General features: G+C 39.6%; 1 protein-coding gene across 1 annotated transcript in view; it reads right to left on the reverse strand.

Annotated features, from left to right (window-relative positions):
* Positions 1-17,747, reverse strand: part of LOC132111715 (cysteine-rich motor neuron 1 protein-like) — a 127,783-nt gene that overhangs the window by 38,349 nt on the left and 71,687 nt on the right. Inside the window, exons 3-5 of the mRNA XM_059519276.1 lie at positions 14,080-14,322; positions 11,906-12,026; positions 11,489-11,610 (exon numbers count right to left, since the gene is read on the reverse strand). Of these exons, the coding sequence (XP_059375259.1) occupies positions 11,489-11,610; positions 11,906-12,026; positions 14,080-14,322 (486 nt within the window). The remainder of the gene's footprint in view (positions 1-11,488; positions 11,611-11,905; positions 12,027-14,079; positions 14,323-17,747) is intronic.

A 17,747-nucleotide genomic window follows, 5' to 3' on the forward strand; every position in this document is an offset into this window, starting at 1 on the left:
AACATGTTCGCATATTCACTTGTTGATCAATTTGCTTGGTACATTACGAGATTACCACAAAACTACGTTAGTTCACATTTTTTAAACTTTCGGAAAGGAGTTGCGATTAGCTCAGGGTGGGAATGTTCTAGATTAGATGCACACATACACTCACTAATCAGACCTTCTTCTTATCTACTCCCCAAAAGGGTGACATCACTGTCTGAGAGAAAAATGTGGTGCACAAACACTGTCTGAGAATGCTCACTCCCTTGCCATCCTAAATACTTGCCTTTGGAAGTGTGTGTGGGCGCCTTGTAGAGCGAGCGAGTAAGTGACTGGCAGAGAAAGATGGCATTCTTTCGGTCTGACATCTGCTGTTTCTAGAATCATCAAGCCATGAATTTGTTCAGAAATGGCACAGCTGATATACTTAAATTCAAAGTTTTGATTCTTTATGTAGATAACGATTCTTGTATTTAGACTGCCCTGCTGAATAACAGATTTAGGTGGTCAAGATGGTTTCAGGAATAACACTGAATGAAAAACGAAAGCTTAAAAGTAGTTTGACAATTTACACTTTAGGTCTATTAAACGTTCAGATAACTGGATCAGTTCTGACCTCAATATTACTTGGTAAAGAAATGCCATTAAAGAAGTATTATGTAAATATGTATGTAACAGACTTATCAATATATGATCAGCTTTTTCATGTTAGCCTTTTATTGTGGTCGGTCAATTTACATTTCAGTCACATGGTCTCCTTCTGTCTAAACAGGCAGGTTCTTTGTTTAGCTGCAACGTGGACATGAGCTTATGCTTACATTCAAACATCTGGCTACACAAGCCTAATCTAGACCATCTTGTACCAGCTAATGACCAGCTTGCAATACGTCCATGAAGTGTCAATGTGACAAATCTACAGGGAAAAACTTCAAATAAACGCAGTATAAACTGAATTTAATAAGCTTCAAATCCTCATTAAGGCATGCCACATTGAATAAACCTTATCACACATTACAGAGGACAAAAGTGAAAGATGCCGACTCCTTCTTCCAATTAAAGATTCATAGAGACAGTTTTCAGGAACCCAGCATTATATAAATCAAATTAAAGGGATAGTTCACCACAAAATGAATATTCTGTCATTATCTGTTCACATTCATGTCGTTCCAGTCCCATATGACTTTACTTCTTTAGTGAAACACACACACACACACACACACACACAAATTAAGACTATCCTGGCCACTCATTATATTAAAGCATAATGAAAATAAATGAGGACTTGAGCTGTTGCACTCCAAAATGATGGTTAATATAACTTGAGGACTATATTCAAATACTTCTCAAATCATACAAAAGCTTTTAAAAATTCATAAAAAAGAAGAAACAGGCCAGAGAAATCTAATTATTTACTAAAAATGCTCTCTGTAGGCACATTCTTGAGAACAGTAACGGTGTCCGATTTGTAATAATTCTTTAGAGTTAGATCTTTTTTAATACAGTAAATAATTTAATTCAGTTCACAATAATCTTTATTATTGTGAAAAAAATATGTGTTTATGAATTGGACTTCAATTTGTTTTGAAGTTTAACCTAAGGTCCTTGCAAACTGAGTCTGAAATTTTCGTATGCGTTTTTTTCGGATTTGTCATCCTAAAAATTTGTCATGCACAGAAACCTTGCACACGGAGTCCAACGTGTATCAATTAATCTGTTGCGGAAAAAATAGCAAAACAATACAAAATGGAGTGGAAGAAGGTTTCTTTTTGAACAGAGGATGATTTTGTTGTCCTCTCTTCTTAAAAAGAGAAAAAGTAAGAGGAAATATTGGATCTTTGATCCAATCCAAGGAAAGTGAAAAAGTGAAAGTGATGTGACATACAGCCAAGTATGTTGACCCATCCTTATACATAGAATTAATGCTCTGCATTTAACCCATCCAAAGTGCACACACACAGCAGTGAACACACACACAAACCGTGAACACACACCTGGAGCAGTGGACAGCTTTGTATGCTGTGGTACACGGGGAGCAGTTGGGGGTTTGGTGCCTTGCTCAAGGGCAACTTAGTCATAGAATTGAGGGTGGAGAGTGAGCTGTACATTTACCCCCCACCTACAATTCCTGCCGGCCCGAGACTCGAACCTGCAACCTTTGGATTATGAGTCTGAATCTCTAACCATTAGGCCACAACTTCCCCCCAGAGAGTTCCATTATCAAGGAGCTGCAGGATTATTCCGGGTGAATCAAAGTTTTCTTGAGGATGTCAGTGGCTCATTTTATGCTTTGCTAGTGATACTCCAGCCATGTATTAAAAAGAAGGCCAATAATTTCTGAGAACTCAATGTGCAAGGACCTATACCGTTCCTTTGTGCAGTGAGAAGAAGTGTATCAACTTGTCAGATGCCATTCTGGATTTTGGTGTTTGCTGAGTGCGGATATGTGAATCCCTACCTGGACTCATTTAACTAACAACAATAACAAACCACAGTTCCTCTTCAGGAACTCGAGCTGCGTCAAGCGCTTTGGGGAAACGCCTTTGGCAAGATCAACTCTGAATATTGTGTGCAATCTATTCAATGGAAGGGTGTGACGTCACGGGCGGGGTGACGTAGCGACCAGGAAGCTATAAAGGCACCTGCCACGCAGCTGACTTCAGCTTCGCGTCTTTCAGCAAGCGCTCTGTGCGTGCATGTCTAAAGTCTGTCTTGTGAGTCTTGTTTATTGTTGTCTGTCCCAATAAACAACATAATGCCAAAGAGCAAAGCAAAGACACGACATTTGAAGGGCGATTCCAGATCGCGCTATAGATTGTGCGTTCCTCCCTGCCCACGCTACATCACGGATGGGGATACACACAATCTATGCGTGGTTTGCCTGGGATCGAGGCTCTCTTCAAGGAGGGAGCCTTCGCCAGCGTTCCTCGCGATACCGGTCCCACTTTCGTCGAGGCGGAGCGGGCGCCGGCATTGGTTGGGTTCGCAGATCGATCTGATGGAGGGAATGGAGACAGGCACGTCCTTATCTCCTACCTTACCCATCAGATCTGCCCGATTCCTGGGTTCAGAAGCCCGAGCTTCGGTTCTTCCCCCCGAGCATCGGGCTTGACGCTCCGCCTTTCTTTCTCAGAAGAGATTGACACGGAGGGCGTCGGCGAGCTTGTAGTTGCACAAACATAAAGTTGCATAAGCACCAGTATACAATAAACAGTGTTAGGCTGGGAGGTCCACGGCCAAGAAGTCATGACGCATTTCGGTCAAGACTACAGAGGGCGGCCCCTACTGGGGTAGAGCGGTGTCCACCTCATTACATGGTGCCCGTCTCACCTCAGTGCCCTCAGGAGGTGGGTCTGCCAACCCTGCCAGAGTTTCAGGGTGCAGCGGCTTCCAGCGAGCACTGCTCTCAGTTATTTCCGCCCGTGAGTGTAGCAGAGATGAGACGCTCGCCGCCCCTTTGGGGGCCTCTTACACCAGAGGTCAGTCTCGAGAGACTGATTCCCTTAGTACATTAGTTAGCAGCGTGGAAACTACTGCCAAATGTATCTCAATGGGTCCTGCACACAATAGAAAGAGGCTATCGTGGGCCATCCACCGCCAACATTCAATGGGGTTACACCGACAGTAGTCGGACCCCAGCAAGCTCTGGTGATGGAACAAGAAGTGAATACCCTATTAAGGAAGGCGGCCATCGAGGTGGTCCCTCCTCTAGACAGGGAGTCCGGGTTTTACAGCCGGTATTCCATAGTTCCAAAGAAGGATGGGGGGTTGCATCCGATCTTAGACTTATGTCATCTAAACCTCTCAGTATTGTTACTGAAGTTCAAAATGCTCACTGTCAAACCGGTTGTAGCTCAAATCAGATCCGAGGACTGGTTTGTAACAATAGATCTCAAAGACGTATACTTCCATATATCCATCCTTCCACAACACAGGAAGTTTCTGAGGTTCGATTTCGGGGGCAAAGCCTACCAATATCGAGTACTTCCCTTTGGCCTTGCACTCTCACCACGCACATTCACGAAATGTGTAGATGCGGCTCTGGTATCCCTCCGTATGCAGGGCATCCGCATTCTGAACTATATCGACGATTGGTTGATTTAAGCTCAATCAGAGCAAATGGCGGTTCAACATCGAGATGTCGTTCTCGCACATATGGGGGAGCTGGGTCTGAGACTGAACGCCAAGAAGAGTGTACTTTCTCCAGTTCAGAGAACCACCTATCTAGGCGTAGTGTGGGATTCGTCCGCGATGCAGGCACATTTGTCTCCTGCTCGGATCGAGTCAATCCTTACCTCAGTTAAGAGAGTCAGAGAAGGCCAGTCACTCACTGTCAAGCAGTTTCAAAGACTGTTAGGGCTTATGGCAGCTGCATCCAATGGGATACCTTTTGGCCTCCTGCACATGAGACCCCTACAGTGGTGGCTCAAGACCAAGGGATTTTCCCCAAGAGGGAATCCATTACGAACTATCAAGGTCACGCAGCGATGCCTTCGTGCCTTAAACATGTGAAAGAAACCTTGGTTCTTGAATCAGCGCCAGCTGCTGGGAGCTCTTGGTCACCGTGTAACGCTAGTGACAGACGCGTCCCTCACCGGTTGGGGTGCAGTCATGAGTGGCCACCCTGCCCGCGGTCTGTGGAGCGGTCGCCATCTGACATGGCATACCAGTTGTCTAGAGATGCTAGCTGTGCATCGAGCATTGAAATATTTCCTACCAGACCTGAGAGGTCACCATGTGTTGGTGCGCACTGACAATACATTGGCGATCTCTTATATCAGTCACCAGAGAGATCTGCATTCGTGCCCCTTGTACAAGCTGGCACACCAGTTCCTTCTGTGGTCCCAGGAGAAACTCCTCTCGTTGGAGCAGTGTATATTCCTGGGAGATTGACTGTGGGAGCAGACATACTGTTGAGACAGGGGCCGAGGCCCAGGGGGGCTTCACCCCGAGGTGGTGAAGTAGATATGGAGAGTTTTTGGACCTCTTTGCGACTCAAGAGATATCGCAGTGTCTCCTCGGTTTCTCTCTAGTTCATCCAGCTCCTCTGGGACTGGACGCTATGTTACAGACCAGGCTGAGGCTTCATCTGTACGCCTTTCCCACTATCGCTCTGCTACCGGGAGTTCTGTTGAGAGTATGCCGGGACGGGGTCCATCTTCTATTAGTAGCCCCGTTCCGGCCGGGCCCGTAATGGCTCGCAGATCTGATCTCTCTCCTCGACGGCTCTCCATGGGAGATTTTGATCAGGACAGATCTACTCTCTCAGGCACAGGGCAAAATAATTCACCCTCGCCCGGAGTTGTGGAAGTTGTCGGTGTGGCCCCTGAGGGGGCACAGTTCATAGCTTCCGGTCTCTTCAACCGAGGTTGTTGAGACCCTCCTCCAATCCGGAGCTCTCTCTACGAGGAAACTGTACGCCCTGAGGTGGAAGCTCTTCACCTCACGGTGCAGAGACTGCCAGCTTGACCCTGTTAACTGCCCAGTTGGTACAGTTCTGGAGTTTCTCCAAGCTAGGCTCTCTGCAGAGTTAACTCACTCCACCTTAAAGGTGTACGTGGCGGCCATAGCTGCTTACCACGTCCCTTTCAACGGTCAGTCAGTGGGTAGACACCCCCTAGTTACACGTTTCCTCCACGGTGCAGTGAGGCTAAGACCTTCAGTACGGTCCCGTGTTCCTCCCTTGGACTTGGTTGTGGTGTTAGAGGCTCTTTGTAAAGCTCCATTTGAGCCGATTCATGACTATAACTGGCTATTACTTCTCTAAAGAGAGTTGGAGACCTTCAGGCCCCCTCGGTGGTCCCTACCTACTTAGACTTTGCTCCTGGTATGGCCAAAGCATTTTTATACCCTCAAGTGGGTTATGTTTCTAAAGTTCCCTCTGTAACGCCACAACCCATAGTACTGCAGGCCTTCTGCCCTCCTCCCTTTCGGGAGCCAGACCAGGAGAAGCTAAAATGAATGTGTCCAGTTCGAGGACTGGACGCATACGTCCACAGAGCTGCCCTGTGGAGAAAATCTGACCAATTGCTTGTTTACTACGGTCCTCCTAAGAAGGGTTCCCCTGCCTTTAAGCAGACCCTTTGTCGTTGGATAGTCGAGGCTATCAACGTCTCCTATGAGTCCTCTGGTCTTCCCCTTTCTTTGGGAGCCAAGGCTCATTCTACTCGGGGTATGGCTGCCTCTAAGGCCTTTCTAGCAGGTGTGTCCCTCTTGGACATCTGCAACGCTGCGGGATGGTCCACGCCCTCTACATTTGCCAGATTTAACAATCTCGATATGCGAGTCGCTCCTGGCTCTTCTGTCCTCTTGCCTTAGCTGTGCTCTTCAGATACACACTAGGCAGGGGATTGGTAGTCTGGCAGCGTTGGCACATCGTTACCCAAATTGCTTGACGCAGCTCGAGTTCCTGAAGAAGAAAGTCTCTAGGTTACGAATGTAACCCTAGTTCCTCGAAGGAACGAGACGCTGCGTCGCAGAGCCATACTCCCGGCACCCCTGCCGTCGCTTGCTTCCCTACTCGAAGCTGAAGTCAGCTGCGTGGCAGGTGCCTTTATAGCTTTCTGGTCGCTACGTCACCCTGCCTGTGACGTCACGCCCTTCCATTGAACAGACTGCACACAATATTCAGAGTTGATCTTTCCAAAGGCATTTCCCCAAAGCGCTTGACGCAGCGTCTCGTTCCTTCGAGGAACTAGGGTTACATTCGTAACCTAGAGACGTTCACTGCAATACTCAACGAAGATACTTACTGGAATGGGGACAGAGTCCTGTAAAAACGGGCTGAAAAAAGGAGTTCAGAGTGGCTAATAGAAGCTACTCCGAAAAGCTGAGAATCCAGTTTTCAGTCAGTTACCCTTCTTCGGTGTGGGTAGGACTGAAAGACATCACCAACTACAAGACACTATCCCCCAGTGCTGTGTTGAATCAGCAACTGGCTGACAATTCGAATGAGTTCTATTGCAGGTTTGAAAAACCCTGTCTCTCACCCCACACCCTCCTCCTGCACTTCAGATTAGTGTGATGATGTGCATCAGGTCTCCCAGAAAAAGAAGACAAGAAAAGCACCAGGCCCAGACGGTGTTACTTTCTGAAATCCTTTGCTGACCAGCTGGCCTTTCTTCACACACATTTTTAACAGTTCACTGGAGCTGTGCAAAGTCCCTTCCAGTTTCAAACACTCCACCAACATCCCCATTCCAAAGAAACACAAAATTACAGGACTAAATGATTACAGACCTGTTGTTTTAACATCTGTGGTCATGAAGTCATTTGAAAGACTGGTACTGGTCCACCTGAATGACATCACTGAAGTTTTCTTAACAAGCAAACTGGTCTGTGGATGATGCAGTCAACAGACTGCATTGTATCCTACAACATCTGGACAAACCAGGGACTTGGTGAGGATCCAGTTTGTGGACTTCAGCTCGGCCTTCAACATTATCATCCCAAACCTACTCCTGTTCAAATAAATCAAGCTCTCTGTGCCCACCTCCATCTGTCTGTGGATAATCACTGACAGACAGGCTGCAGCTAGTAAGGCTGGGAATATTCTCATAGACCACTCGCACCATTAGCATTGGCACCACCCAGTGCACTACAAACGACCTCTCTGTCAAGCTCCTGAAGTTTGCAGATGACACCACACTTATTGGCCTCATACTAGATGCTGACGAGTCTGCTTACAGACAAGAGGTTCAAGAGCTGGCTGTCTGGTGCAGTCACAGCGACCTGGATCTGAACATGCTCAAAATAGTAGAGATGACAGTGGACTTCAGGAGAAACCCCCTGCACCATAACAAAATTCTCTTATGTGTAAACATACCTGGCAATTAAGCGGTTTCTGATTCTGATTCTGGTTACAACTTAGTTTTTTTTATTATGACAGAATTTGCTTTTTTTTTTTAGGCCAAATATCCCTTTAAATTTCAGTACCGTATTTTCCGGACTATAAGTCACACTTTTTTTCATAGTTTGGCTGGTCCTGCGACTTAAAGTCAGGTGTGACTTATTTATCAAAATGAATTTGACATGAACCGAAAGAAATGAACCGAGAGAAAACATTACCATCTACAGCCGCGAGAGGGCGCTCTATGCTGCTCAGTGCTCCTGTAGTCTACCACTGAGCAGCATAGAGCGCCCTCTCGCGGCTGTAAACGGTAATGTTGTCTCTTGGTGCTCTGTTCTAAATAAATGCGACTTATAGTCCAGTGCGACTTATATATGTTTTTTTCCTCGTCATGACGTATTTTTGGACTGATGCGACTTATACTCAGGTATGACTTATAGTCCGAAAAATACGATATGTACATCACACAATGCTATTGTCTCTAATTTTGATACTTTCATGTTGTTGTTTTTTTCTCCACTCACTGCATTTTTGTCTCCACTCAATTCCATTCCAAAAAAGACACACTAATAAGCCATTTAAAATTTTGTCATTTTGTTCTACAGAGAAACGTGACCATTTGTGGTTTTCTCCTTCTGCAGTGTATTCATCTGTTGCGTCAATTTATTTATGCCACGACAGTCTCGAGAAGGTCACTCATCTAATGACGTCAGTGTGATATCTTTTGAATATTAATCAGTTTCTGTCCATCCAAGGGGATGAGTTCATTTTCCCTTTTCGTCGCTCCTTCATGTTCTCTTCCACCACCTCAGCTGTGGAATATGAAATCAGCCTCTACAATGTACACACCCACCAGTGGCCAGATGTTCAATTAGCCTGTATTTCTGTTCTGAGCTTTGATGCTCCCCAAACTGCACTCCGGCCTCAGCGCTTTGTTCTCTAATCAGCCTAAGGCTAATTTTACTGCCCGCTGTGAAGACGACACACAACCTGGCACCTCACACCACACCGACATTTATGCTGGCTTGTTTATATACATACGTGCTTGGAAGGAAGGTGATTTGCAAAATAACGAATATGGAAAAGCGAGTCCTTGGTTTGCACTCGCTTTCCCTTTGTTGGTATGTCTTTCATCTATTGTGTGCCCTAGGCCTGGCTATAGTTGAAGCAGAAAGGGAAAAAAACAACTATAGGGGAAGTGGGATTGTTTTCATGAGTCCCTTTATTCAAATCACCACTCTTGAGCCTTTGTGTTTGGATGGAGCCTTGATTCTGTTCTTACTCTTGGTGGTTGTCTATCCACAAATATGGAAAAAGTCCAAAGCATGACATACGGCCTGGTGCTCGCTGATGTTTACAGCTTTGATTTGGTGCTGATTTCCTGTGGCTCTTCATCTAAAAGAGTTCTCCACCACCTGCACACAGCTCTGCCCACAGTGACTATGGGGTTAAACTCTCTCTTTCTGTCCCAACCCTCAATTCAAGCCTTATTAGTTAAGGAGCACAGTTTAATGTGTATGTTTGTGCACAGGAGGCACAACTCAGCTTTTCAACTTAGCACTTCTGAATAACAATATATTTGTGTGTATGCGTGTGTATATATATATATATATATATATATATATATATATATATATATATATATACATACATACTTTGTATATTTATTATCATCAATATCCTATCAGAATAGGATTGGTGATATGGAAAAGGGCTTATTTTAGGCCTTTATGTTGCTTATTAGGAAGATCTGACAAACAATGTTTTTATATATTAATTATTATGGGCTATAATAATAATAATATGTATGTAAACAGTATGTACATTTAGCTTTTGATATATTTTATTAGGCTATAAATATGTGGCAATATTACAGCTCCCCCTTAAAGCTGTTGTCTTTTCTCCTTTTCCATCTCACCAACCCTATCCTGCTCACAGGTGACATCACACTAGCATCAATTGTAATAGGTTATTAAACGAGTGCTTTTTGTGTCCCAAATAGCAGGTTTGCAAATGTGAATTTATGCAGCAGCTTAATATATAAGAAGTAAATGTTGTGTTATATTTTAGATACATAAGGCTACATTACAATAAGGCTACATTATTGTCTGTTTTTGCTCAATTCTGTCAATGAAAATATAACCAATTAAGCGACAGCAGAACTGATGTGGGTCTCTAAGAAATGTAGCGTTGATTTGTTTGAATCGACTGAAACAACGATTCAATGACCCTTTAATAAAGCGAGCAGTTTATTTCATTTCTGAATGAATCAGCAGTTTGAATTGATCGAATGAATGAATGACTTAATGACTTTCTCATAAAGACATTTAACCCAACTTACTGGCAGTTTTAGTGTGTGTGTGTGTGTGTGTGTGTATAAGTGATACTTCACCTAAAAATAAAAACTCTGTCATCATTTACTCACCCCCATGTTGTTTAAAACCTGTTTAACTTACTTTCTTTTATGGAACATAAAATAAAATAATGAAGAATGAAGGTAACCAGAAGAAAAACAAGAATATATGGCGGATATGGTTTCCAGTGGCTTTTAATGTGTGAACAAAAAAATACAGAGATGTTTATCAACTCATATTTTTTTATGTTCCATAATTTATGTTGCGTCGTTATAGCCTAAATGTTTATGTGTAATAAATGTTAAATCAAATTATATATTTTTTCGAACGCAAGTTGCTGTAATGTCTACTTGATACTTTACTCATTTAACACAATAATGGCTTTAAATTATCTTTTGGGGGTATTTTCACAGCCATTTTAATTTAATTAATCATCACCTCATGCAATAAGAAGTAGATAAAAAAAAATTAATTGACTGAAATTGTTAAAAAAAAAATATATATACACACTTGTATAAATGCAACACATTTTCTGTTCAGTCTTAAAGCAATCAGTCTTAAACCTATTGTTATATCGTCCTCTCTTACGTGTGTCTCTCGCCTTGAGAGTTTCCATTTTCCTTCCACACTTAAACTTGGAAGTTTGTTTGAAAAGGGCACACATAAATATACTTTCCAGATTGTGCTTCTATATTTTGAGTGTTTGCACTCCAAATAAATAAATAAATACATAAATAAATAAATAAATAACAGAACAAAGATTTGCAACCTAGAATTTAAGAATACAGTATAAATAACAGCTAAAAAAAACCCCCACAAATATCAAACTGAATAATATTAACTTGAAGATAGTATAAAAAGGCATCCTATCTTAAATATGAAATTTTTCATGATTTCATGATACAATTTAACATAGCTAAAGCTATTTTCTTAAATGATCAGAAAATTGCTGTTAATGTAGCTCTAACTACAATACTCAGCCAACATTCACTTATGCCTTGCAGACACACAGAAAGAGTAATTTGGGCAACAATAATATAAAAAGGCATGGCTTTTTGGGGTTTTCAAACCATTAAATGTAAAATGAATTAAAATGCCAGCCAATTAACATTAAAAAACACTGCAAATTGATTTTAAAAGAAGAGAAACTGATGTAGTAAAAGTGTGTATTTCCAGTAATGTTCTATCTGAGCTAATGGCCAGTCACTATGGCAGCAGCGACAGGGTTCTGCCCACTGACTAGACGACCTTGCCAAAGCACCTGCACAAACACTAACTAAGACACACATAAAACAGAACCTACCGTTGACGCACTCAAACACATCGCAGCACCTTCCAGGTGTTCCATCGCTACGGGACACGACCTGTGGGGAAGTCCCTGCTGAGCACTGTGGGAAGGTACATAAGCCAGGCAAACACTCACATCTGAGTAAAAGAGGGAGAGAAACAGAGAGAAATAGAAAGCGATGCTGGAGACAGAACAGTCTCTTCTGTCACGCTGAAGTTATTAACTTTCAGTGCTAAAATAATACAATATGAATACTCTGAGACACACTGGGACTTAAGAACCAGTTCTAAACTACTGACAAATATGACAATTGTTTTGCTCTAACCTGGATTATTAGCATGAGACAGGTGTAACATCTAATTTGAAGTGTATGCATTAGACAGATGTAACAATCTAACCTTGAGTGTGTGTGAGACAGTTATAAGATCTAACCTGGTAGGAAGGGTGCAGCAACCATCTGCTGTTAGTCTGACCTGAGTTTCATAGCTGTCCGCCGGACACTGGACGGGCTTCACCGGTGGACAGTCTACTGTGCTGCAGTCTACACTGAACACTGAACACAAAACAAGACATAAAACATGTATCACTTCTCATCAAAGCCTGTAATTAACACACCTCATCAAACTCTCATCCAAGCACATGATTTACCTGTTATATCACACTATAAACTTTTACAGTGCTAAAGCCATTATATAATATAGGCTAAGGTTTGGTAACACTTTATAATTACTTCAATTAATAAATCATTATTAAACATTATATAATGCTCAGATAACATTCAAACAAATAATTATTTCATGTAAGTTAAAATACTTACAAATGTCATTAACCTTAAATTCCATACGATGAAGCACTTATTAAAAATCTACAAGCATCAATTTGATTATTACAAGGGCAAATTGTTCAATCTTTCTATATTATATTGTTTTGATAAATGAACAAGTATTTTCTTTAAAAAAAAAAATGACCCCCCCCACGTTTATTTATGATTCAAGGAATATCCTGTTTAATGACATACTGAAGAGTAGTATACTAATGTGAGTGTTGAGGCAATAAAAACATTTGAAAACATTGTCTTTAGCCAGCCTTTAGCTAAACTTAAACTGCCATCCTTTACACAAAATTTGTTACATTAGCTAAAAGTCCAATGCCCATAAAGATACTAAATGATTAGTAATCATTTACAAATTATGAATAGTTTAAACTTTAGATTGGCTACTGCAAATTCATGAACAAATGATTAATAGATTATTTGTTAAGATGTGTAAATGGGGAAAATTAAGGTCTTTCGGGACACTTTTTTCCATTGAGATGGCTCATAAAGGTACTAATGATTAGTAAACATTTATAAACATATGCAGATGATGAATAGTTCCCACTTTAGACTGGGTACTGCAAACACATGAACAAATAATTAATAGATTATTTGTTAAGATGTGTAAATAGAGGTCTACACAACAAACAAAGACCAACATGTGAAGATCATATGAACTGGAAGTTTACTCATATTTGTAAGCATGTCAATTTACATTTAATAATCATGCTAGTCATTAGTAAGTTCATTAGTAAACATTAACAAGAACATATTTCTAGTGAATATATATTAACTAATGGTCTGTTAAGCACTTTTGATGTTTGTTAATGATTTATAAATTAAGGTTATTATAAACTGCTTAAAGGTTTAATGTTAAATATAAAAAATGAAACAAATGAAAAGGCATTTACAGCAGGTTAACATCAAACAACAGATCAATCAATAGACAGTTTCAGAGGTGAATTCTTCCCAATAAAACCAATTCTTGTAAACTTTTTTTTTTTTCAAGAAATTCTCTTTTACAAAAACAACCCCAACACATGTGTCCTATCTACTAAACTGTCTCTGCAAGCAGAACCGCTCATGCATCTTCAACAGCCCATGGCTTTAGCGCGTCTCAAAGGCTTTGGCAAACTCCCAAATCCCAAAATCGCTCTCTTTGGTGTATTGGGAAATGAATTACAGTTGCTTTTTTATGTTGTGTTGAAGCCAAGAGACTATCTCTGATCAAGGCTGCCATATTGCAGCAAAATACAGCATGACAGAAGAAGATATATTCAAATTAAGGCACTATGACAGCATCATGAGATAACCTGCAAAGAATTCAAATCTATCACTATCCGGTTTCTGGTGTGGATTCCCAAGACTCTACAACAATCCATCTATTGCTTTAGCAGGAAAAGAATCTGATATTGCAATAAAAGTTGACTGCATGCTTTTTTATTTGAGAAAAACCAACATAGAGGAATATTTTACCCAAAAATGAAAATTCTGTCAATATACACTCACCCTCATGTCATTCCAAATATGTATGGTGCTTGTTTTTCACAGAACACAAAAGTTGAAGCTCTTTAAAAGAACATTTACACAGTAATTTCCATACAGTTACGAATGTAAAAAATGGACATGATGGATATAAATGGTGTGCTTTGGTGAGATATTCCTTTATACCATACTAGCGTAGGCTGGTTCAAACTGGTTTGGTTGCTGTTCTCCAACAAAACTAGACTAAGGGAGCTTGTTGACCTACATGATGAATCACCACAGTTAACATAATGCTGGACTTTATTACCTGGTTTGCATTCGTAGAGATCACAACACTCGCCAGGTTTGCCTGAGCTCTTGGATACAAGGATGTTTAGGTGCCCGGGCTGGCAAACTTTCCTCAGACACCCGGCTGGGCTACACACGCAGCGGCTGGGCAGGGGGCAACATTCACCTGGAGGAGCATAGCCCTCGATCAATATAGAGTCCTCAGGGCAGCGTGGAGAAAACTGTACCTCACATCTCGCCTTGGAGCAGTCCGGCCTTTCCTCTACAGAGAAAAAGAACACATTTTTGTCATTTCTGATGCTCAGCTATGCTTAATAGTTATTCTTTTCTTGTGAGTAAAATTGGCAAGTAAATAAACATACTCTGAGTTACTCACCAGCAACATTATTAAGAACTGCAATATGGTTTAAATTGAATTGTAAGAGCGGTAGTCAGACTGTTGCTGATGTAAGTGACATACACAATTCAAATCACAAACCAAAATGATCTATTAAAGAAAACATCTGTCAGGACTCACACCACGCATTTTTTAACTCAAAACTCCATGTGGTTATACATATGCAGAATCCTCGTAGAATTCCTCGTATTAAGCCTCCAAATCAAATATATGAGGTGTTTGTCTTCATGTTTTTTGTGACAGGTAGCGTTTCACCAAGAGACAAGACATGTTTGTCATGTATATGAGCTGTGACACACTGGCATGCTGTTTGTCATATATGAATGAATACTAATAATAATAATAATAACCCCATTGTCATGAGAACAAAAATAATATAATTAATAAAAATGTCATGGTCAATAATAATTTCTAAAAGACTCTTGTGCTCAACAAGGCTGCATTTATTTGAGCAAAAATACAGTAAATATTGTGAAATATTATTGCAATTTAAAATAATGCTGTTCTACTTTTATATATTAAAAATTGTAATTTATTCATGTGACGCAAAGCTGAATGTTTAGCAGTCATTACTCCAGGCTTCACATGATCCTTCAGAAATAATTCTAATATGCTTATTTATTATTATAAGTTGAAAAAAGTTGTGCTGCTGAATATTTTTTTGGATTTATATAAAATATAAATATTTTGCAATAACAATATACACTACTGGTCAGTAATTTGGGGTCAGTAATTTTTTTTCTTTCTTTTGTTTAAAAATAAAATCAATACTTTTATTCAGCAAGGATGTGTTAAATTGATAAAAAGTTATAGTAAAGAAAATATATTATTAGAATATATATTATTAGAATTTTTTTTTTAATAAATGCAGTTCTTTTTAACCTTTTATTCATCAAATATATTAGACAGCTGCATGAACTGTTTCCAACACTCATAATAAATCAGAATATTAGAATGATTTATAAATGATCATGTGATAGACTCGATGTTACATGTGACACTGAAGGCTGGAGTAATGATGCTGAAAATTCAGCTTTGCATCACAGGAATAAATTTTTTTTTAAAGTACATTCAAATAGAAAACTATTATTTTAAGTTGAAATAATATTTCACAATATTACTGTTTTTTCTGTATTTTTGATCAAATAAATGCAGGCTTGATGAGCAGAAGAAATTTCTTTCAAAAACATTAAAAAAAAGTAATGTTTCCAAACTTTTGGTCTGTACTGTATGTATACATTATATATATATATATATATATATATATATATATATATATATATATATATATATATATATATATATATATATATATATATATATATATATATATACTATTTAATGGCAATTAATTCTCCATTCTTTTGGTAATAGCAGGCGTTAAAAAAGTAAATAAACCCTGTGTAGATATATTTTCTCAATTTCTTCCTAAAAAGGCATTATAAAAGAAGAGCTGACTTATATTTCACTACCTTTAGCAGACAGATGAGGAGCGGCTGCTTCACTCACCGAATATTTTGAACCGAATATTGACCTTGCAGGTCAAAGTTTTATGAACACACTCTATCTGACCTTCCATCATTCAAGGCATTGTTTCCTTTCACAAGAAAAGAACAAGCTAACAAAGAAGGAAGGCAGGGAAATTGAAAAGAGAGTGAGAGACATAAAAAGAACCACAGAAAATAAAACTCATGTTGATGAATTTGAATGAATGGCAAATGTCAGCAGGAAAGAAACGGCTGGCATGCTGTAATGCTCCTGTTGCATGTGTGCTGTTTGATTACACTGGGCGCAGGGGTGTGTAACAACTGTGTGGCACTAGTGTTAAAACACAGGCGTCAATATTAATACGTCCACAATGTCTGGTTTATGTTAACAAAGTAGACTGGTCTGGGCCATATTATGTATTCTGCATTAATATGCAAGGCATGGTTACTTCATAATACTTTTTGAAGCATTACATCCACTCTTGTCACCATTCTGCTAAATAACTTTTTATTTTTATGTAATTTTGTCTTACATTGGAAACAAAAATGCTTGTTTTAGACACAAGGGTGAGTAGATTAAATAAGTTTTAGTTTTATGTGAAAAGATATAGAAATTTCAATATATATTCACTGTAAACATTTTCTTCCAGTGAGCTATTAAATGCTGCAATGAATCACTGAGTCAGAACAAATCAGTCTGATTCAAGTTTGGTTTTATCAACCAAATCATTGAAAAGATTGGCCTTTAAGGATAATACTATTTTACCTATTAATGTGCCGAGGATTTATGGTTTCTAAAGACTTGGAGAATGTTACATGAGCTTCATAGACACTTTCATGGCACTTTTATGTGTTTAATGCCCATTTTGAAATGTAAAAGTTCACCATTATATATATATATATATTCAATGTATTCAATATTCAATTCATTCAATGTGAATTTAAAAGAGAGCTCTTCACAGTCTTCAAAATTTCTCCTTTTGCCTTCCATGGAAGTAAGTAAGTCATACATATTTGGACCAACATAAGTGTGAGTAAATAATGACAGTTTTCATTTTCAGGTGATCTATCCCTTTAAAAGACGCAAGTATATAAGGATCAAACAATTACTCTGAAATGATCAATAGCAAGAAAAAAATGCACTGCAGGGCAAAACCACTGACTTTGTTGACTGAGGTTACATACTACGCAAGCATTACTTGATTAATTAACTGCTAAACCTATTAAAGGTGATGTACCCAAGCCATTAAACACACTGTTCACTGCTTTGTTTGATCATGTAGCAAAATGATATCTGATGTATGAAATGCATGTCTTACAAAGAGGCCATGGCCTATCATTGCCTTTTGATGTATTATGATGTGTTAGGAAATGAGAGTCCTCCATAGACGTACTCCTCTTTTGAGTGGGTGTAATTACCTCAAATGATCGACAGAGAGAGAACATAATGCTTGTGAATTCACAATAAAAGCAGTGAAGATAGATACCTCTTTAAAAAGCTCCTCATATTTAAGCACTGTGTTTATGTGTCATTATAAAAGCGCCCAGGCTTTTTATTCTCACCAAGGACTTAAGGACAATTATGACAGCATTATTTTTTGTTTGCTAGCAAATGCAACTTGAATGTAAAATGACTTGATACACGAAGATGTGATAGGTGAAAATGAGACGAGAGTGAATAAGTGACATGATTAAATATCAAATGAGACATGTAGCAGTCACCAAATGAGAAAGAATATCACAACACCTTGCAGTGATGGATTTGACATTTCATTTAAAAATGTAATGTATGTATTAGATACT

Source organism: Carassius carassius, chromosome 31 (assembly GCF_963082965.1).
Source record: "Carassius carassius chromosome 31, fCarCar2.1, whole genome shotgun sequence".
NCBI lineage: Eukaryota > Metazoa > Chordata > Actinopteri > Cypriniformes > Cyprinidae > Carassius > Carassius carassius.